This window comes from Papilio polytes, unplaced genomic scaffold, assembly GCF_000836215.1.
Source record: "Papilio polytes unplaced genomic scaffold, Ppol_1.0 DF822845.1, whole genome shotgun sequence".
Taxonomy (NCBI): Eukaryota; Metazoa; Arthropoda; class Insecta; order Lepidoptera; family Papilionidae; genus Papilio; species Papilio polytes.
The window spans coordinates 1,731,212-1,754,613 of NW_013526359.1; the positions used below are offsets into that span (position 1 = coordinate 1,731,212).

At 33.0% G+C, this 23,402-nt stretch overlaps 2 protein-coding genes across 7 annotated transcripts in view; both read right to left on the bottom strand.

The window, feature by feature from the left end:
• The window catches only part of LOC106105459 (cAMP-specific 3',5'-cyclic phosphodiesterase), a 242,934-nt gene that overhangs the window by 60,716 nt on the left and 158,816 nt on the right, over nt 1-23,402 (bottom strand). The window lies entirely within an intron of this gene.
• On the bottom strand, nt 18,619-22,372 carry LOC106105461. Of its 2 annotated transcripts, none has more exons than XM_013285772.1 (3): nt 22,228-22,372; nt 20,855-21,225; nt 18,619-20,634 (listed from the first exon to the last, which is right to left on the bottom strand). In XM_013285772.1, the coding sequence occupies exon 3, from the start codon at nt 20,443-20,445 to the stop codon at nt 19,609-19,611; it is 837 nt and encodes a 278-aa protein (XP_013141226.1). In that variant the 5' UTR covers nt 20,446-20,634; nt 20,855-21,225; nt 22,228-22,372; the 3' UTR covers nt 18,619-19,608. The 2 variants fall into 2 exon arrangements, with proteins under 2 accessions (XP_013141226.1, XP_013141227.1); XM_013285773.1 differs by having other exon boundaries at nt 20,516-20,634; nt 20,851-21,225; nt 22,228-22,346.

Genomic DNA, 23,402 nt, shown 5'->3' on the forward strand with positions numbered 1-23,402 from the left:
GGGGCGAGCCGCATGCGTACGGCGGCACGCAGACTCGGGGTGGAAAGGACGCAAGTCGCGGTGGCGTACGAGCGCGAGCGGGGCCTTACGCCCCACTCTCAAGGATCATAACGAGCACTCGCCACGGTGCGTTCGTTTGTAGGTCACGCGAAGGCCTCCAATGACTGAACTGAAGCTTGCTACGGATCACCAAGACTACTTTCAGTTTGATAAATTTAGGTTAAGGAATATCGATGTGAAAATAGTATAAACATAGACAAAGGGTCAATTAAATTATAATCAGTCCTTATATCGCTATATCTAAAATGAATTTAAAAAAAAAACCAAAAATGTATTCCTGTTTAAATTTTTATTACGTTATTATATTATACTCCTTGGGAATAGACGAAACGAATGATACCATATTCTTGAAGATTCAATAGCCATGGTAGTTTTACAGTAGACGATTATAAACAAGTTCTTTTTCTTCGTTACATAAATGATAATGAAACGATTATATATATTTACTTATTGGGTCATGGGAATAATAGTGGAACCCTGAAACAAAAGAATACAACTGGCAAAGGGTTTGGGTATACATAATCAATTCAGGCTGTCTTTGTTTCTTAATTCTCTCTAACCTTGGTGTCATTCACCGTCACTTGATACAAAGAGTTAATGTCTTACGACTTCAATCTATCTCATCTTACGTAATACATTATTTCTAAGAAAAATACATAATAATTGTGGAATACAATGGATAGGTACATGTTTCCACCTGACGTCTTCTTTCATGTTATTTCAAAACAAATCGTATACGTTTACTTGGTTTACACAAATTGAAAGTGTAAGTTATAAAGATCAGGTAGAAATTTAATTTTAGGATTTTGTTAATAAAATGAAATGAGTTATAGAATTTTCTCGTGTTTTACACGTATACAAAAAATAAGTATTATTAAGAAGTACCTTAATAAAGATTTTGTTTTATAAGACTATTTTCTTTGAAGAAAAAAGCACGTGGCGTTTGAACTTGACCGGCGCCGTCACTTTTATAACGGGGATGAACTTAGAACTTAGCTACCACGCTAAATAGATAGAAAATCTAAGCGCTACGGCTACGACACAGAATTCTTTTAAAGTCTACATTTTATTTAACTTTCATCTTATTTAATCTTTTTAAACATTCTTATAACCGCACACAGTGTCTTAAGTGGTCAGTAAGAAATTTGCTTAATATAGATTTTGTGCTTGAAATCTACACCAAGGGTTCACTAAAAACAATATTATATTAAAATTTAACAATCGCAAACGCAGTAATTGGTCTTGTAAGCGTACTTTTATAGTAAAACATATCTGATTTAATTAAAATGAAAATATTAATGTTAGCTTAAAAAATATAAACGTTTATAAAAGCACGTTAAAATTTTTCGGAACCTAATTTGTGCGGAGCTTTTTACCGTTCCCTTCCCTCTCGCTTCATCAACCTTCATCCCCTCGTACACGCGCCTCGCTTATTAATAACTTTTTTATTTTATTTCTAAAATTATAATTACAAAATTTACCTCACCTATACAGATTTTAATGTTCGTACCCTGGTTTAATTTGAATTTCATTTTTGGTACATAACTTTTGGTCCAATTTAAATTTATCTTTTACAATAACTTTCGTTATATCATTATTTCTATATTAAATGTGGAGATTATTAAACTACTTTACCGTCTTTAACATTTCAACATTCTTCTTGTGACTTCTAGTTAAGTTTGTGTACCTAACAAGTTAGTATAATATTTTTAGACTAGGAACTTACAAGCCCATTTCCAAGTTTGTACATGAAAATTTCGCAGAAGTAAGAATTTAAGTTCCTTCGCATACGTGCAGTATATTGTCATAGATAAATATCGGTTACAAAATTAACTCAGGTAAATCTAACATATACGTACCTATATCTGTACAAACTACAGAAACAGAGAACAGGTACATTGTTTCCACATGGCCTGGGGCGTATGACGTAATTACCTTGTAACAGCCTTGTCTTCGTCCATCATATTATTACGTTTGCGGTTAGATATAATTACTGAGGGATTGCGCGTACATGCAATTACCGTACGTCAACGTATACAGTGCATTCGGTTCTACATTCTACAAACAATGTAGTTACCTAATACATTTTTAAAGTGTTTTGAAAACATCGCAAAAGCTTGAAATTTAAAAGTAGGCTCATATTTTGACAAAAAGAAATCTTATCTTCACGATACTCTCGACAATTTTAACAAACATTAGTTAGTTATTGTATTTAACGAAGTTAGTAGAAACTATTGCTAGATTAGGTATAACTTTTAAAATACTTTTAAGCTGTGATTCTCTCGTTGACGTTTAAATTTAATCGACAAATAATGTATTGTTACCATCTTTTCCCGGCTGTATTTCACATGCTCCATATATTAGACTAACTGGCGTGGACATACGGTCTTACAACTTCAACTAACTTCCACTCTTACTAGCTAACTGGCCCGTACAAATGAACTCAAACAGGTCGGTAGTGTGTAGATATAGATCTACACTATACCATAATTACTGCCATCAAAATCATTAGCGTTAACTTGTAGTGAGATAAAGGGTAGAGTGTTGTTACGATAACATCTCGTCGCAAGTGGTCCCCGGGCCCGCCGCCGCCGGCCGCTGGCTTCGTAATCGAATAATTGTGCACTAACTGTCGCTCAGTGTCGCCGCCAAAGTGATTATCCTTTAAGGGCAATTACTCTACTATATGTCACTAGGATACTTCGTGTAACACATATTGTAAAATGCTATTAACTATAAACTTGAGGTAGAAAAAAATATTGTAAAATGACTTTTTTTAGAAACGATTTAAATATGTCTGAAAAGCCTTTTTGTATACGTGATAAATAGTTAATAATAGTTTGCATTACTTTTAGTATCACTAAAACATCAGTTCGATTTTAGTGCGCCATGTTTTACCTATCAAACCCAATCATAAAATATAGTTCAGAAATAGTAAGGTTACCGCCGCAATATTAGTATGTGGGCTGGCAAGCTCGTCTTGTGGCCCGCCGATAATCTCATTGTGACTTTACAACTTTAGGATCCCAATACCCTTAGTAGATCAACTTTTATTAAGTCTATAACCACGTAGACCCTAGATCCGATAGAAAGGAAAGTTTTCTACTTAAAATTGGAATATTTTATGTCAACGTATTTATTATGATCCTAATATAAGAACAAGAAAACATATTTAACATAAATATTATCCGCCGTAATATATACGCTAATTGGTCTAATTGGTTTATGTATATACTACTACGTAAATTAATTGGATATTTCAGTAAAGTACTTAAATGCAAAATTACCAAAATATGCATTATAAATTACCGATTTGTATATTGTGTAAAATATTGTAGTTACCGGTTGTGATGCGTTTGGGAATCTTCCTGACTGCTGCTACGCTTCCTCTTGCGTCGGAAGCACCAGTCCTGGCCCATCGCATCACAGCCGGCGTGCCGCGACCCGCCTCCGCCCAGGGCGCCCCACTCACTCCGCCATCTCACCACAACAATCCGACCAACGCAACCCTTACGACTGACTACAAATCTTCAAATTCCACTAAGCCTTTAATTCGTTTCTCTAGAGATGATACAAATCTCCAGAGATTACTAATTCGTTGTTTTGTTAAACAGATTTATTTTTAAACTTTATCCAACACTTGTGTTCGTTCGTTTATTTTATAAGATCAAAAGGCAAACGTTTCAACGTTGCCGACTTGAATACCGATACCGGATTAAATTAACAGACGAGCTTCCGTTGTTTTTCACAGTGATCAGATCTTAACCTTTTGGAAAAGTGAAATTATATTTCATTTTATTGCAAATCATAACTAGAATTTGAATTCTAAAATGAGTACATTCTCAGGTAAATTGGTGTTACGACAGTGCATGCAAAAAAAAAAACCATAACAAAATATAACTTACGTGACATTTATCAAAGTTCTAATGTAATGACATTATAAATAATATTGTATACCTTTCGGATGGCAAAAAAAGGGTATTACATCGATGCTATCAAATGTTATTTTATATTGTAATGTGAATACATATTTGAAACCGGAGATTACTTGAAACCCAAATATTTGACCCTTCCTAAAACCCGCTTTGACCTTTTTCGATCGATCCAGGTACGTCAAATTGTGACAGTTTGTTGGAGAAGGGTTTATGTTATACTCGGAACCGAATTACAACATCAAACATTCATTATAGCTTATTAAAAATGTTGTATTATTCATCAATCTATCTATTATGTTTTATTCATTAAATATGCGCGCTTGTTGTGTTTTCAGCATTTCAGCATGGTTTTAAATAGGCTCCGATTTATTAGAACGTTTTTAAACATAATATTTTTATTAAAATATCCCGCAAAACATTTTTTGATGCAATCCAATTGAGAATCGGCACAACGACCCCTCCTAGTCCAAGGTTATCGCGCATGCGTCGAAGGTTATCTTCGACATGACAAAATATTTAAAATACAATTGAATTAACTTCTATATCCAGTTACTTTTCTTTTAAATTCTTTTAAATTTCTACATTTATAATAAAAGCAAAAATTCATATGGTTATTTACTGTTTTTTCATTTATTTATTTTTTAGAACCATGACACGATCTTATATTCAATCATCACTTATTTAAGTTAATTTACTTAGATAGTGTAGCAAGCTCTACATAAAACAAATGAGAGTATTTCATATGGACTGCCCATGTAAGTAAATTACTGTCTTATATTCCAACATTTATTGTTAGTTCGTTCTCATCTGGTACTTAACATGCGCAAAGTGTAAGCATGTAAATGGGGTGAGCTTCATAATAGATGCATCATTTCATTCTGACAAACAACTAACTACAACTTGTTTATATGTAAATAGAGTATAGTTATATACATGCATATAAAGACAAAGTTAAAAGCTAGCAACAGTGACATCAGATTTATCTCTACATATAATAAAATTGGAATGTCTGTTTGTAATATCGAAAAAAAAAATCCAGATTACAGGAAGATGATGGATTTGCGATGATGTTTGCCTGTCTGTTCGCAAGCCGCGTTTGTTCCGGGTAATCTCCGAAACGACTAGACCGATTTTGACCGGACTTTCACTGAAGGGTAGCTTACACAGACGAGCATATTATAGGCTACTTTTTTATGGTATCATTGCATGGACAAAGTCACGGGCAACAGCTAGTATGAATCATTTTCGCATCATGGACGATAACTGCATCAAAAACAATATATTTTGTATCGTGTTTGCTTTGAGTTTTACAGTTTATATTTAATTTGTGTGCTGTAATTGCTATATCAAAAAAAAAAACTGGTGTTATTGGGAATTATCATTTCAAACATTTCGTATAGAATAAATCGAATATTTTTTTTAATTAACTTTTACTTTTGTCACAAAATAAATTGCTATTTAATTTCCTTAACAGATGAGATATTTGTTCAATTGGCATTGTTTTTGTAGTAGCATTGTAACCGATAAGGACGCCCCCTATAATAATTTTCGGCAACCGACATCGCCATCTAGCGCCATCTGTTACTGTCGAATCGTAAAACCTGTAAGCTTTATAGGCTTTTTCCAGTTTCCTTTTATTAAAAAAAAGATTTAATTAAAATTTACATCTCTTTTCTAATTAGCTTGTTAATTACTGTAATTGAAGGTTTATTAGATTCATTTTGTATTAGGAAAATTGAATCTTAAGCCTCTATTATGTTAAGTTGCAAAAATTGAACTTTATTGGTATGTCTAAATACGATAAGTAGCTTTCAAAGTCAATAAGCTTCTTATCTTTAAGAACTCTAAAAGGAAAAGAAAGATGGGAAAGAATAATATTTATAAAACGTCAAGCTCAAGGGCGCTTGATAGCAACCCCGATCGTGTGGCCGTCGCCCTAAAGTAATACGACTGAAAGCGAAAGGTACGATCAGCCTTCCTACTTCAAGCGATTTTGCTACCATTTTCAAATACACGGTTATAAACTATGCCTGATTTATATCCCGATTTACAATCAAGGCCGAAATGCTTGGAACGAAATTGGATAGAATGACGAGAACCTCGAGAACGGAGCGAGAAATTATTCATGTTTTATAGTTGATCTGTTGGCAATCTTACATTTTAAATTATACCGTTGCTTTTTTAGTTAAAATATTAATAAATTCTCTTAATCCATATTTAACACTATGGTATATTGTATTAATGAATTGAATATTAAAATGTTCATGAAGAGTTTTATTTAATTTGTATGTTTATATTGTTATCATTTGAAGAGGACAATGAACGATATTAGCAATTTGACATAAGAGTATATTTGGGCAAAGTTCAAACGCGTCAGCTGAGTAGCATTTCCGTTTGCAATACAACTGGCATGGCATAGTTCTGTATTGATAAATTGTCGAGATACATAAAATATTTTTTGGGTACTGATAAGGCGTAAGATTGATAATACTCGTGTTTTATTTTTGGATGTAAAGCATAAATGAATAAAAGATAAAAGTTCACAGTGCAACTTAATTGTTATATAGAAAGCTTATTAATGTAAATGAAAAGCTTACATGATGGTGTCTACTTAATAAAAATGAAAGTATGTATTATAACCTCTACGTGTAACTAATGAATAGCTAATGTCTATGAATACTTATAAGAAGCGCGCCACAATGTAACTGTCACCGCGGCGGGGTCACGTGGCCTGCGTTAGGTTTTGATGACGCACACCGCGTCCGGTATACGGTTTGTTATTATTTTATTAGTATCGTTAGAATAGGGGGTGAATTAGAATCGGAAGCTCGTGGTGGTGTCGGGAGCGGCGCGAGGCTGTACGCGGTCGCGGGAGGCACTGGCGCTGCGCCCCGGGACCGCCGTGACGTCAGAGCTCGCGCACGCGCCCCGCCGCCGCCGTTGAGCTGCTACACTCAAAAACCCGAGAACCCTCCATCTCGAGACCTCAACATCGCTTTGAAATTTAATCGATTTTTGAAGTTGCAGTTCTACTGAAGATCGCTACAGATATTTATTTCATTTACCAATTACTAATTTATTTAAGAAACTACAGTACAGAAAAATCTTATGATAATCTTACAAAATTAAAAACAAAACATTTGTGAAGAAAGATTGTAGATTAAAAAATAAAACATTAAAATTATAAACTTTATCCAGTTTCAAAACTAACCACATGATAGTCAATGTAGCGCTATTATTCGAAATATTTCTAATATGATAAGCCGCTTCCGTCACATTCCTTCCGAAAAAATAATAACAACCTACGCGCATGACTTGTATAATCACGATGTGCTATTATCAACTACAATAAGTAAAATGATGTAACATTGTTAAATTGTTACGAAATTAAACACTACACGTTCTTAAAATTGATATCTGATAATATCTGAAACGGTAAATAGGGCAAATTTTTTATTGGAGTTGAATGTATACCAAATTACAATTGCTTACATAGGTCATTTAAGAATAATACAGTTTTATAGTTTTGCATTCATGATACTCTGCATAGAACTTAAACGTAAGCGAAGGTACAGTACTTAATCAAATTCACTTTTTGTTGTTAATTGCAACTCGTAATTACTTATGGTGTATGACGTAATCCTACTACGTGCCCCGCTACGAGTATCTACAGGCCTACGTTGCTCTACGCACGTAACCAGTTCTACGTCTACTGACTGTGCCGATAATTACGCGATTTCAATATCATATTTGTAATATCACTTTTAAAAAAGTTAGCCTTGGTTATTTGACACTGCTTTTTAAATTGAAATATTAAAATTAAATAGTGTTTAATATAACCAAACTGTACAAATTATATAACATTTAAATGGAATATTTCTAGAACAAGTAAATAAACTACACTCACGTATACTCTAACCGCAGGCGCAATTGTTAATTTAATTTCTGCAGAAATAAAATTAACAATTCTTAACAGCGATTTTAAACGCGATAATTAAGTCTACAACACCATATTACTAGTGACGATGGATGGAAACATGTAATTAATCGTAAAACATAAGTTAAATTAAGCCAAAGTTGAAATTTGAAAACAAAAATGTATAATCCTTACAAACTTAGATATCTTAACCAGTTATGAAGACAATCTGTGACAAGTTAAAGTGACTGTAAAAAAGTGATCTGTTAAGAATATAAACGGTATTGTGCTTTATATTTAGCAGATGTTTCATGTGAAGAAATTCAAATAGGTTGCGGTGCGTGGGGGTCGTGATTGTTTGAACCTTAACCGAGGTTTAAGATTCGTCTCGCGAAACGAGCCTATTACTGAAGCCAAATTGGCTGACATCTCGAGAGAAGTCATTTTTCACTTAAATTTTATATTATCCTGTTAAATTTTTTCCACTCGAAAAATGTTCACGTTTATTTTAGTTTACTCAATAACTAGTTTTACGCAACAACAAATATTTTATTTGACCCGGAACGTAGGTTTTTACATAAAAAGAAAAATTAGTTTTTATAATATACTGTAGTTTATACTTTATAGCAATTAATATTAAAAGAAAATGTAAATATTTTCTACGAAGTTAACTAAGGTGACCACTAAGAATTAGCGAATTGAAAAGCGAAATACTTTTTTAGAACAAATTGCTATCGCTATTAACATAAGAACGTTTCATATTTAATTAAATTGTGTTCATTTATATTCTATTCAAGGTAATATCTGATAATTAAAATTAATTCAAACACGTACTGTGTCTCCAACATCAGTCAGAAGGCTTTAGTTAGGGTGTGCGCTCAGTGGGTTGGGAATGCAAGGTTTTGACGTCACGCGTGTGACGTCAAGATTTGAGGGCGGGGCACAATGATGGCGCTGCAATTGAGCCGCACCTCTTCAAATTGTGTGTTGCAATATTGCGGTTTTTTACTTTCGGTTAAATATTGTATATCGCCTTTCACCTATTTATAAAGATTATAGAATTTTTAGATGTATCATTCCAGAAAGTATCTAAAAATAACATTGATCTTTGAAAGGAAATGTGAAATTTTCTTAAGGTAAGCGGTAAGCGGTAGACAGCGCCATCTATTACTAAGCGAAGAAACTAACGAGAAAACCTCCACGAACCAGCGCGAAACTTCTGGACGTTTTAATAATTTTTCAGATGCGCAATAGATGTCGCTGTTACCAATTTCTCTCATGAAACTGAAAAGACTGAAAATGAAATAAAACAAAAAAATGTACATTTGTAAAAATTGTGAAATTAAAAATTGCTTTTTCTTTATTTTTTTTTCTTTGGAGACAGTCACTTTTATTTTTAGATAACTACCAGTAAATCTGATCCTATGTTATTCAAGGTATTCATCGGCTAGAGTTAGTTGTTATGGAATATACTTATGAAATTACGATAGATTTTCCTTTGATAACTGATGCAAGCGATTGGACACGTACGTTCAAATCCGTCTTTGAAATATTTTTCTTCAATATGAGCCATGACTTTATGTTAATAATTTATTCAATAGCAAGGTTGGATATGAAAAGAAAATGTGATCGTGAAAGTTACTTATTAATATTAATTATGTAATTATTGAAAGGTTAATTGATTTTAACAGCGACTTATACGCATAAAGATTAACAAATAAATAAATTTTAACTCTGAACTTTAAGCTTGTAACTTGGTATAATATTTATAACGACCTTTATAAATTTAAAAAGACGATGTTAATAAAGAGTGACTGAATATACGAGGTTTATTTGAACATTTTCATGTAGAGCGCAGTCTGTGAGCTTGCGCTGACTCGCTTTGATGTGGGACTTCATAGCTGATGGGAGTGATATGGCGTTTATACGTCGTACTAAAGATTACTGCTTCGAGCGGGTAATATATTTTTAGAGAAATTGGAATAACATTTTTCTTTTTTTCTTAGTTAGACAACTCTAAGTATGATATATTTTTTTTAATTTATTATATACTAGCTGTTGCTTGCGACTTCGTTCGTATGAAAATAAAAAATATAGCCTATGTTAGTTAGATAATATTAGTATAGGCGTATAGATAATAATAAACTTTAAAAAAATGAGAATACTTCAGCATAAATAATCTTAGGTTCTACAGCTCGTAACTTTGCCTTTAATCAAAGTAATTCATGAAAATATTTCCAAAATGATACGACACGAGGTGGCACCTCCACTGTCTTAAAATAAATGATTGTTCAAAATGAGTCCCGTGAAAATTCATATAATTTCGTTACTTGATTGCGCTCACTTTATTTTACTTATCATATGTTTTTCGTTGGTTTCTCGCCCCAGTCAAGTTCTTTTAAATATCATTTTTTTGTAAAATATTTGGTTAACTAAGAACTATTTCGATGGTTTCAATGATCATTCTAGAACCAAAACCCTATTTTATTAATCGCAGCGAGTAAATTGAAACAAACGAATATCAAATTTACAAAATGTTGTCAGCATTTTCTGTACATTGTTCTACCTATGACACCGGTTTTTGAAACCATAACATTCACCTCCATTAGATAATTAATTTAGATTATAAAGTTAATTTAAAGCAATGCCAAAAAAATGTCATTTTACTTGCTGCGGTTAAAAAACAGACCGTATATTAATTTAAACTCTCTGAAAAAATATAGGTAGCAATCAAGCCTTTGTACTTTATAGAGACGTAACCTAACTATAAAAGGAAGTAAGTGATAGCATTTTATTATTATTTCTTTTTTCTAAAATATATAGACGGTGATTTAAAATAAAATCGTGTCCTCTCATATTTATACATACTATCGGTAATGTGTCCATAAAAATAAAAATAAGAGCAACTTTTGTATGATTTTTTCTCAGTGGATACCGACGATGCTTCCCTAACTTTCTTAATAAGAAAGTTTAGACGCCGATTGCGGTAACGTTGTATTAACAATGTAATAAAGAACACTAAAGAAAATGTAGTTGCAGCATGGATAAGGGAAAAGAGGTAATTAGTTTCTTAATTTTTGAACTAACATTTAACGGCATTAGATATATTTATATTTTATGTACCTACTTGATTATAAATTTATATATATTTGCCGCACTGACAAGGATTGATTGTAATGTAATTCATAGTTAATTTTTTTTAGGCTATCGATGTTTAATTAATGGCGGATCCATTCATTAATTAAAAATTAAATGATCTTGTTTCGAATTGTAACAAGACGTTGAAACCGAACTTAATTACCCAGATTATGTTGAGTTGCTTCGTTGCTTAATTTTCTTACTCGGCTTTCGAACTTACCTGAAAAGAAATAAAAAAGTGGTTAGAACTTTCTGCGCTAGGTTTTAAAACTTAAAGGCAACTTGGTGAATAAATTTAGCCAACGGTTTTGAGATTAATTTTTAAAATGAAAATATGTTAAAATAATGTAGATTTCAAACTCATTATAGGAAGAACTTTGATTTGGTTTTGGTGTTTTGAAAATAAATATCAGGATGATTTCAAATATTTTAATTTAAAATATTTTTTACAGCACTTGGTTGAATTTCACGTAATTTTGTCTTTCATTGAACTTCAGTTAAGTATTCAATTTTGTAGCTTTATAAGATAACCGTTAATGGCGATTTCCAAAACATTAGTAGTACAAAATATATTGTTATCAAAAAGAATAAGAGAATTTTCTATGATTACATTTTCGCGCGGTGAACATTTTGAGGTTACTAGGTTTTAATTGAGTTTTTTGTTATTTAATGTTTTGTAATTAAATAAAAATATAGATTCAATCAAGGGCCGTACCACATCGAACAGAAACATATATATAATAAATAAAAAATGAAATAAACACAGTCCAACCAGACAGTATTTCCTCAGCAGGGGAGACCAGACGGCCAAGGGCACGTAAGTACTAGCATTGTTTTAATATAATAATGAGAATACTTTAGTGAAATGTTTGTAGGCAGTTCGCCTACGTTCACGTCGAAAGTCGAACTTCAAGTTGTCATGTTGGCCGCAGGGGCTGTGTTCTCTGACGGAGAGCGAGTCGGCCTTTAAATATTTACAGACCCACATTCAAGGGACCAACGACTTGCCTCTTGTGTACCGTTATTTCTATTTAGAAATGTTCCATAAATCACTAGGTAATTTGTGCGATAAATACTTATCTCTAGTAAGTGGTAATTGCCGTTTCTGTGTACCGATATTCCTTAATCAGATTATTGAGAGCTAACACTTTGAGTTACACTAAGTTAGAATTAAACTTTATAAGAGTATTATAAAGCTACTTACTTCAGTTAAGATAACAAAATTTATTAATGCAGTTAAATTATAAAAAGAAGGAGTACATAAGAAAACAAGGAAATTTCGAAGAATCGTGAGATAACTGGGCAAAATCTTTGCGTGTTGCATCTCTTGATGGATAGGATTGGTCCTTATCCATCAAAACCACTACCGAGAGAAAAATTATAAGTCGTTGCTCTTCCTTTATTCTTCAGCGTTTCTCCCAGGAAGCGAAAATGACGTCATTGAAAAGGCAGGCATGTAATCTAGGTATATACAGCTCTTAGGATTACTTTTTAGGATCACTGTTTAATCTACTCCGGTATGTAGGGACAGTATGCATATTTCTGCTGTTTAGTATTCTTTTTAATGTGTGTGAAGATCATAATTTATGTTACAAAGGTTCGTCCTCGTTATATCTATTTTTACTACACATCGGTTTCTCATTTCATAAAATATTTTTATTTTTGTATCTAGTTCAACATTAATTCAAACGCAGAATTAAGACTCCGTCTGTTGGTTTACATTTGGAGTGTCGAAAGTGGGATAACTATTCAAAAGATAATATTTGAGCGTATCTTTAACTAGGTCAAATTTATGTGTTCGAATGAAACTACTGTAAAACTAAGGTTAAAATGTGTTACCTGTCTACCATTTTGCTTAACAATATTCCTGTGTGTATTAAAATCTATTGTGACAGTTCTTTCACGTTTATTACCTGTGATTTTATTATGTAGTAAAAGTAAGTGTTTTATTCATTTACAAGAAATATTTAAAAAACCAATCAATATCTCTTAAAACGTAACCTAAAATTAAGTACATAATATTAATATACGAAATATAAAAACATAGAGATTGTAAAGCGACGTCCAAAGCCAAGCTTAATCCTTTAACGGATGTGGGTCTTGTGTCACAATCAAAGCGGATAGGAGCTTAATCCCCATCAGGTCGATTCCAACACGCTGCAACACAGAAACACCGGACTAATATAAATTAATTACACTGCATAAAAGTCAATACAGTCTGTGATTTGTATTATACTTTGGAAGATAATTATAATCTAATCACATGTAAGCAAGAAATGTATTTATCTTTACTCTCGAAAATAAGTTATTAGAATTTGGACGAAATTTTATTTTTATGTTCGTATATAACTCAAAATTAAAGCGATTTTGTTCGTCTTAACTTCATTATAATAAAAAAAGCTCTTCACAATTATTTTCGAAATTTTTTTTGCATATCTACAGCCCAAAAAAGACAAGGCGGAATTGCACGTGTGATTTGCTTAACTACTCACGATTTAAGTTATCATATTGATTGTATACTTACGTTTTAGAATCTTATCATTCTCGAAATAAAATTCTATTTAATCTGTATATGAGTCAACATAGAATTGCTGCATTAATATTCAATGTAAACACAACACTCGATTACTCAGTTCAATATGAATGATTAATGATTATGTTCAAAGATATTAGTAGCTTGTGTAATTGTTAATGCCTTTACAGTTATCCTTACTACTTACTAATCTACATATTATAACTTGCATTACGTATAAGCGGTTCTTGTTTGACCTAAGACATTAATACAAAAACTATAAGAATTTATGTTTACACAGATTTTGTATGTTTGTTTTATTATATTAAACGAGCAAACTGCTACATGGGTTCGCTAAAAAAGCAAAGCGATTGTCAATCTATAGACATCTGCAATTGCCACGGTTACTCTAGACTATAGATAATAGACGAAGGAAGAGACGTAAAATAATTTCGCCTTATTATGCGTCTCCTCTGCTAAATTCTCTTCCCTTTCCAGCCATTTTCTTATAAGAAAATAACTAAAAGTGGATTAAAATCGGAATTTGCTTCCACTTCACTGCTGTTTTTTATGAGGTCGTGGTATTGTACAGAGCGTACCGGGCATGCTCGTTATGATGTTATTGCGGGCTCTACGATTGAAAACTCAAAAAAAGTGATAACATGTTTAGGTTTGTTATGCCTATCTATCGTCAGTATACAGAAACTCTCTCTCTCTCTCTCTCTGTCTCTTTTGTGTATTACAATACTCATTAAACAATTTCATCTATTTAATCGTGGATTTAAACCTACATATTTTATGGTATTGAATAATTGCGAGATTACGACATCAGTGAGCCACATGTTATCTTTGCTGGCCACCTGTATACACATTACTGTTCCATACTTACCTTGCCATTCATAAAACTCTTCTATAATTCAGTATCGGTAGATAAGTTACCAAAACTACATCGATTCCTAACAAAGTGACTGAACTATGAAATATTTAAGGTCGCTTAATGGGTCACTGATTTCCTTTAATTTATAATTCCTTAAGAAAATAAGTTTTGTCAGAGTCATGTTTCTAATCAGAAAAAAATTATTAACTTCCACATTAATAGGTGAATATTGTAATTCTAACAGAATAATTATTGGGAATCTGCGATCAATTCGTTTAGCTCTTGTAGAAATATTTAAGCAAAACTATTCATATAACTTTTCCATGAATATTTATCTCACAAACAGCATTCATTGGCTCGCCTTTTACTATGCAAAAAGTTAAATCATAAATTCAAATTTAAGGTATCAAGTAGATCTACTGAATTTTCATATGCATGAGGTTATTTATTGGGCGCAGTGTTTTATTGGATTTTTATTTAAATGTAGCATTTAATTTACTTTTTCCTCTATCAAAGTAACTACAACAAAAGGAAATAAGAAAGTAGCATTTGTGGAACGCATTTAAAAAACTAATTTGTTTTATAAAAAAAATGTTACAACAAAGCGCTTCATTAAAACGTACAAGTCACTTTAATGTACAGTAACAATTAAGTTTATACTGAAGGCTTGTTATCCAACAGAGCTTAGAGGTTATCCAATAATTGCTTTATGTTAGCATAATACAGTATTTTAACTTAAATGGCATAGTTGTAATACTGAAGTGAATGTAATATTTATAAAATTGTACTTTAAAAGAATGCCATACTGGAAGTGATCTGTTTGTTTAAGATTGACTCTGACTGTTTTTTTTATTTGAGTTTACGTGGCTTGCAATGCTAGCTTTTTTCAGATAAACAAATGAAAATAAATCCAGGATTTTCGATTCTAGTAGTTGAATAGCATGGCGTACGATCGATGTAATAAGCTTTTACCAAATAACAAGGACAGCGGCCATCGTGGTATCGATCGGGCCGCGGTTGCACCAACCACTGCAGAATAATATACAATAACATACGAGTATAGTATGCACTGGGTCTGGTCGTTGTAGTCTTGACGGTAAAAAGAAGGGACAACGCGAGTATATTTTCATTCCACCAATGCGATTATAAATTTTTACTGTAAACAAAAAAATCTCTCTAATAATACCTCTCTAATAATAGAATAGTAATGTAAAATTTTAATGAGTAAGTCAATATTTTATTTTATGCTCCAACTAGCTTTTGCCCGCGACTCCGTTTGCGAGGTATTAAAAAAACAAATGTAAGTAGCCTATACGTTTTTCCAGATTATGCTCTAAACGCCGTTATGCTATTAAATGATTAATGCCGTTTAGGCTACAAACTCTAACAAACATCCATCCATACATCTAAACTTTCACATTTATAAGAAGACTAAGACTAAGATTAGTTACACTAATAATTTAATATTACTACCACTGCATCGATATATCGTATTGCATGCGGGTGGTAATCTAAAGAGAAACCGTGAAAGAAAATGAGATAAAAATACCTCACGAGGAATACCATTATACAAATCCCTAATGTGTTCATTAAAAGCAAACATCAGAAATGCCGCTGTTATTATGATTAAGCGTTTCAGAGCGCTCCGTATTCTTTTTGTCCGTAGACTCGTTTATAGTAATGACCGTATTACAGATCTTCTCTTTATACGTATGGCATTTCTAGAATTCAGTAGAATTTCTTTTTTATTACGATTGCTTGGCTTACTCGGTGGCAGTATCGGTCAGCTTGTTAAAATGGAACTGAGAAAAAGGGTAAGATTTTCTCAGTATTTCTTAATATTTTTAAGTTACAGTATTGTTCTCAAGGAGATCTGGGATAAGAAATCGTATAACATTTTTTTAAAATGTTTTATTTGTTGATTTATAATATTAAAGTCTTTTAAAAAGATTTAGTTATCTTGTTGATTATAAGAAAAACGTAACATTCAATTCATAATCATCATTATCTCCTCTGCCTTATCCTACTCCCGTAGGGTCGGCGCACCGGGTTTTTGTCCTCTAAAGCACTCTATCATACATCATCTCAGTCATCACTCCCTTCTTGATTATGTCACCTTTCACGCAATCCACCCATCTCTTTCTAGGTCAACCTCTAACGGTGTACCCCTCCACATTCATAACTAACGTTTGTCTTGTTATATGCGATTCATCCCTTCTCATAACATGTCCATACCACTCTTACCTTTTACTCCTTTTTTCTCAACCACTGGGGCTACTCTCAAACTTCCTCTAATATGCTTTCTTCCTATCTTATCCAATCCAATTAGTCTCCTAAAATGTATCGAATGGTTTATAACATTTCTTCGTATGTGAGCGAGTTTACGAGTATTTAAATCCCTCTATCTTTAAATGGATTGTAACATTGACACGGTGGCCGCGTGTGAAGTGATATAATGTTATTTCCTTATCACACTTGTATAATATCGATCATCGTGTTATGATAAGCAATCTATAAGTGAAACAGCTTACCGTTTTCATTAAACATTCCCACTATGAGTGTAAATCTATTTGTAATTAATATGTTAATGCGTAAAATTATTTCTTTCGAATACCATCAATATACTAGCTTTTGCTTGTGAATACTTTCGTGTGGAATTAAAAAAAAGTATATAGCCTGTGTTCTTTCAGACTATCCCTAAACCTGTATCAAATATTACACCGAAATCTGTTCAGCCGTTTAGGCTACAAATTTTAACAAACATCCATCCGTCCATCTACATTTTCACATTTATAATACTACGAGTAATAAGTAATAACATATGTATGTTTAGGGCATCAGGGCTAAAGAAATGTAGAAATTATATCGATAATTTAAATTGTTAACACTTAGTTTTCATTTATTTATCAAAGTTAAAGGTACCTACCTATGTATTTCAAATTAAAATAAGGAAGCGACTTTCGTATTTTTTGTCAAAGAGTAAGTAAGTTATAGAATCAATTTGTTAAGAACTGAAACAAACTTGAACTAACAAGTTTCCTTGGTTTTCATCATTTTCTTATCTATCAGCCAATAATCGCGGTTGCTCGTTCTGTGTATTCTGAGGCTATAAATAACAAGGCGGCTAATATAGATTTTATCTATAGCTGTGTAAATTATAAGCTTACGAGGCAACATTGTTTACATATGATATCTAAAATATTCATAAAGGATATCCGTTATTCCAATATCGATCCAAATATACTTAATTGTTAAACGATGGTCAGTGAAGTGTACTAAATGTTAACAGTTTAAAAGATTTTGTCATTGTCTAAAACAAATATTTCAGGGTTTATTGTATTGTATTGATAATGAAAGCCAATGTGGTTAATTTTTATGACCCTTTGTAGACATGCTTGTATTAATGCCTGCAGGGTAAACGACATCACTAAATATGAATTGTTTGTCCATAAGAAACATAGTCAATATAAAATTTTAGGAAATGAGAAACTCAAAAATTGTTAAGTTTTTAATGCGATGAATCGTAATTTGACGCCGGATTTGAGACCATTGTATATTTAGCAGCCAGCTACCTTGATAGTAAGTGAAAACATGAAATAATTGCAATAGCAAGATAATAATCTTAAGTTGCCATCGCGGTTGGCAGCCGCTCGATCATAACGCGTAGTGCTATAAAACCGCATTGTATTTTTTTTTCGGATTTATTTTCGGGCTGCTAGAAAGCTAAAGTTTGGGATTATCTATTTGCGGAAAATTTAATTAACTGATAATAAAACAGTTTTAGTAAATACGAAACTAAACAATTAAAATATCGCTGTCCAAGATAATTCTATGTTTTATAATTCTTTCCGTCATGATTCAATCTCAATTATAATAAAAAATGTCATTTAAATTTATTTCTAAGTAATCGTATTGTAAACTGAAGATGGAAAAACTAAAGACAGTAAAAGATTGAAAAACTTTCTTTCGCTTCTTTAGTTATTCTACAAAGCAAACAAAGACTTTAAAATGTCTCTACTTACTAACTTTTATGTATTCCTTTTAAGCTAATTATTAAAACCTTTGATGCTTTGAGTATTGTATTTTATCAAATACGCTTTATTTTTTAAAAAGTTTTTTAGTTTGGGTTCATGTTGTATTTTTAGAATTAAAATAATATCCTGTAGAAAGATTTCTATATTTATTGTAAATCGATAAGATTAACAATATAGTAGTAAAAAGCAAAAATGAGGCATTTATGCTTATGCTTAAAAAATATAACATACTCGTTGGTGCAGTGTAAAAGTAACATAAAATTCTTATCTAACATTAAAGTTTGAAAGAAATCTGCCTAAGCTAATTCACTCTAGCGTAGTATTGAAGACCTAGTTACATTTGTGTTTACCTGTCCAGATCGTCTAAATATAAATATAGCATTAATGATTCACAGCACATGTTTGTTCTTCTAGTCAGTGTGGGACCGATAGAGCAAAACTTATTTGGATTTCATCCAACATTCTGCACGTGTGCCCGTATTGTGTACGTAGAGAGGAATATCATTTTCTATTGTTACGCTATCTAAAGAAGTTCTAGTCTTACAATTAGTTTAACAGCCGTAATGTTTACTTCCTTTGTTTCGTGTTCTATTGTTTTGCTAAATGCCAAAGTGTATAATATTGTACCTCCATATTTTAAATAAATTCGTTCGAATCTCATGATTAGCAACGCGAAAACGATCTTTAGATAAATTATATTAATGTCTTAAGTGGTTTTTGACAATAACTATGATGTTAACCTGATGGCAAATAGAGTTTATACCACATACTAATGGAAAGGAAAATAGGCACTAGCTAGAAAAAATACCACCTAAGTTTTGCTTTAAAATTGTTGTTTCATTTGTTTGTCTAAGTCATGTTTCATTTGATACCAGAAGTACAGAAAAAACGTACGATTGCAATTTTTTCTAACAATAGATTTTTAAAGAAGAAATCATTCAATTACGTCCGTTTCAATTAAAAAGAAAGGAACTTTTATAATTTTATTCAAACAACGAACGAATTCTAGCACAAATAAAACATTTTACTCCTACAGAGTAAACAAACGATGTTAGCGTTTTGTTACTGACGTACTCGTACATATGTGTGTACATCGCCTTCGAAACATGTTTATCTTGGAAATTTCAGTCGGCAATTTATGAGCTCGTTGTATTTTCAAAGTAATTATCATTTATTACAAGAGAAGATATAAAAAGAATATAATAATTAGAAATAAGTCTAATTTTATCGAAATACATGTAAAAAATAATGCACCTTTCGAAAAATACTTCTGATCCGTCAGAGTCGCTCCGTGGTAATATTAGTTTGGGCAGGACCATGCCCTTCTTCCGTCTACCTCGTATACCGGGTGGTGTAGGCCATTGTAGTTCAGTCGTTGCCATGGGGCTGTGCGGGCTAAGGATCGTGAGGCGGCGTTCCGGCGGAGGCAAGCTGAGTTGTTGCAGAGCTCGTCGCTCGGTACTCGCAAACAGCCCGCGTCGCTTTTCCGCCGAGTTGCCCATGTCCTCGCCAGACAAAGCACGTCGCGCCGGCAGCCCACGTGACTCCCGTACATCGCGCTCACTCGCGGTCAAGAACGAGCTACGGTGAACCCGCACCGTGGTACAGGAGCTCGCCGGCCGCGCTGGGGACGTATCTTTACTCGGACGAAGACTCTCCATCGAGCGAGCCGTCTCAACCCTCGCGGCTGCTAGGTACTGGCCGCTCGTGATGGTCGTCTGAGCCACCTCACATTCCTCTTGACTCGAACTTGAGGTACCGCTTCGGGAGAATGTACTCGTTTTAGATACGAAACTCCTATCACTGAACTGAGCTGTTGAAATACTAGATGTGTTAGCGTCGGCCGATTCGGACGAAGCCTGCTGGCGTAGGAATCCCTCCTCTAGTGAGGTGTGCACGATACGTGCGTTAAGCGAGCTGAACGCCGCCAACTTCTGCCTACGGACTTTACGTTCGTCGTCTTCCTCCTCCATTTTAGTTTATTTCCTAAGTCACCTATAGCACCTCGGACTTTACTGCACTAATTCAATACACCATTTTTGATTAAAACATTTATTGACTTTTATAAAAGTAAACTTAAATTAATGATAACATTTAGAAAGGAACACTGGACACAGTCTTTATCACTCTTTGGTACCACCACACGCACTTTAAAATGACACCTGAAACAAATTGGTACAATTAGTAAAAATATTTATATGAAATGTTTGAGCTAAGAATAAGGGAAGGAAAATTTAGGAATAAAAGGATTTACATCTCGAACAACAAGCGCAAATAATTGTATCTTAATTCTAAAATATGGTAGTGTTTCTCGCAATTTCATTTAAGTTATTTAATTGTAATGGGGGTATTAGGTTTTAATAAACGTTTCTAATTACATGCCTCAGTTGGCTGGTTTAGAATCGAGCGCGAGTTGTCCCGCCTCATTGGCGCAGTCTGTGAGGGCCTTCACTTGCTCCGCGTTCAGTCCCGACGCCTTCACCTGCACGTTGGCGCTCTTCGAGTGCTCCGAGCTCTCGCTGCTCGACTCCACTCTCTTGGTCGTCTCATTTCCGAACTGATCAATAAAAGTTTCTTCCTCAAATTCTTCTTCATAACTCTGTTCAAAGTGTTCGCGGAACTCTTGTCTCGCCTGAATGGTTACTTTTTCTGTGGTTTGTTTCTGTTGAATCAACTCATCCATTGTCTTCTTAACGAGCTGCTGACCAGCTTCCAATTGCTTGCTCTCAGACATCTTGTAAAGTTTGTGTTATCTATAAAAATATATATATTTTGTAACTTCGAAAACAAAAAAAATTGGAAAGAGTCTTTGCCAATATGCCTTAATCCTTTTAAATCATATGTTTTCAAAACATATTTGGATTTAAAGTAATTTAGTATTAATAAATATTCATAACAATCAATAAATAAATAAAAAAATGGAATACGCGTTTGAATTATTCAACACGTTGGAAAAGTAAAACGAAAAGTCAGAGTTGATGGAAGCGAATGCGGCGGTTGGCTCGAGGCCAGAAGTGGAAAGCAGCGGCTGTATTTAAATTTACGTCTCTGAAAAATTTCAGGGCAAGTTCGACGAACACCCGGCGGCGCTCGCATTCTTGTAAATCTAACTACACAAACCTCGGGACTATTGTTGTGCACGTGACTAGAACATTCAAGAGAATTGACAAATGTTCAAGTCTATCTAGGCTATCGGTCTAAATCTATTATGAACTCTTTCGAACATTCCAGAATGTAGCTAGAATTTCACAATTTATTGAAAAAACATGACATATGTAGTTTTAAGATTTATTTATGCTTATAATGTAGTATTGTTTTAAATCGATATAAACTAGATATGATCTACATATTTACCGCGAGTAAATGAAATGGTCATGTAAAAACTTTAATCAGCGTATAAATATGATGTTTAAAAAATTACAACAATTTATTAAGAGATATGGGATTCAGCTTCATATTAATTATCTTTTTAAACAATATCCCACTAAAACTTGAAGTTTAAATAGAAATTGCTCGGTGTAGAATAAAAAAAAATCGTTTTGTTACTGTGCTTATCATTGTGGGTTGGTTCTTGAAAGTATATTTTACTGATTTAATACAAAGATAGCCTGCGGGCGGCACGAGGTTTGTAATTAATAAATTAGTATAAATTAACGTATTCTGTTTTAAGCTTTAATTAAAAAAAAAATAAACAGATACTCTTCAAAATTATAATTCGATCTTAAAAATTTATAAAAAAAGATATTAAAAATTACCTGAATTAAAAAAAAAATGTAAAAGCGTATTCCTTGAAGTTCTGTACTGTAGCACTGTATGTTGAGGAGTTGTTTCCCGTTTCGAGATCCCGCGTGTACTGAACTGAACCGAGAAGCGAGTCGCTTTGTCCGGCGCGAGCTTTGCGTGGGCGCAGCGTCTGAGATCACGACGTTTCGCGGTCACATTTCTCCGAAACAAAATGGACAGTCAGCTGCCACGCCGGATTAATTAATTGCGGTTATTAATCTGAACTTGCAGAAAATCTCTAAGAAGTTGTATTGCATATCCGTATATTTCGCGTGTATACATAAGTACTTACTGTACTATGTGCAAGTTGTTTGTGCAAACGAATGGGACATACTTTTCACAAGATAAAATTATAGATTTGATATTACTTTAATTCGCTTTTGTAACGGATCTATTGGAAATGCAGTGAATTTTAATAGCGGTCAGTTTTTTACACAATTTAAATTCACGTATATGATGAAACTGTTTTTTATTAATCTGGATGCAAAATAATTGATCCGTTAACGTTAACTAGAATAGTGTTAAACTTTATAATTCCAACATGCATTAACACAAGCTAATACTGTATAATTTTAATCTCAGGAAGTAAGATCAGTATATTTTAAGATATAAGAGGTAATTAACTATCAATTTCTTGATGTGCTTAAATTAAATCCAATGACGTTTATTATGATGAATCACGGCTTGTAAACATGCAACTGCACCAACTGTGTGAATAAATTTAAACGATGCTCTGAGAATACTTCACGACTGAAGGATCAATAATCAATCCTTGAGATCGATCCTTAATTTTTTTTGGATAACGCGTAGATAGATCTATGATATCACGTACTAAACATTTTCGAATACTTGTTGTGTTTTTGGTTGTTATAGAAAATTTTAAACCACTTAAATATGTATAAAATAAAAAACAAATATTGTTAATAAAAATGGGGAGATAACTAAATATCTATCTGAGATCGAATATTAATTTCAACCGTAGCACAATGGTTGCATTGAACCGCGACGTCTTAAAATAGTCGTATGCGTCAAGAGACAGGAGAAATACGTCCCGATGAGTCTTCCATACGCGAATGCTGTGATAAACAAACCAAGTATTTCACTGACGGTTGCCAAAGCTCTGAATCAGTTCATCATTGCGATATCA

Coding starts and splice junctions, on each gene's coding strand:
- LOC106105461 (XM_013285772.1), bottom strand. CDS start 20,445: ATGGAGGAGGAAGACGACGAACGTAAAGTCCGTAGGCAGAAGTTGGCG.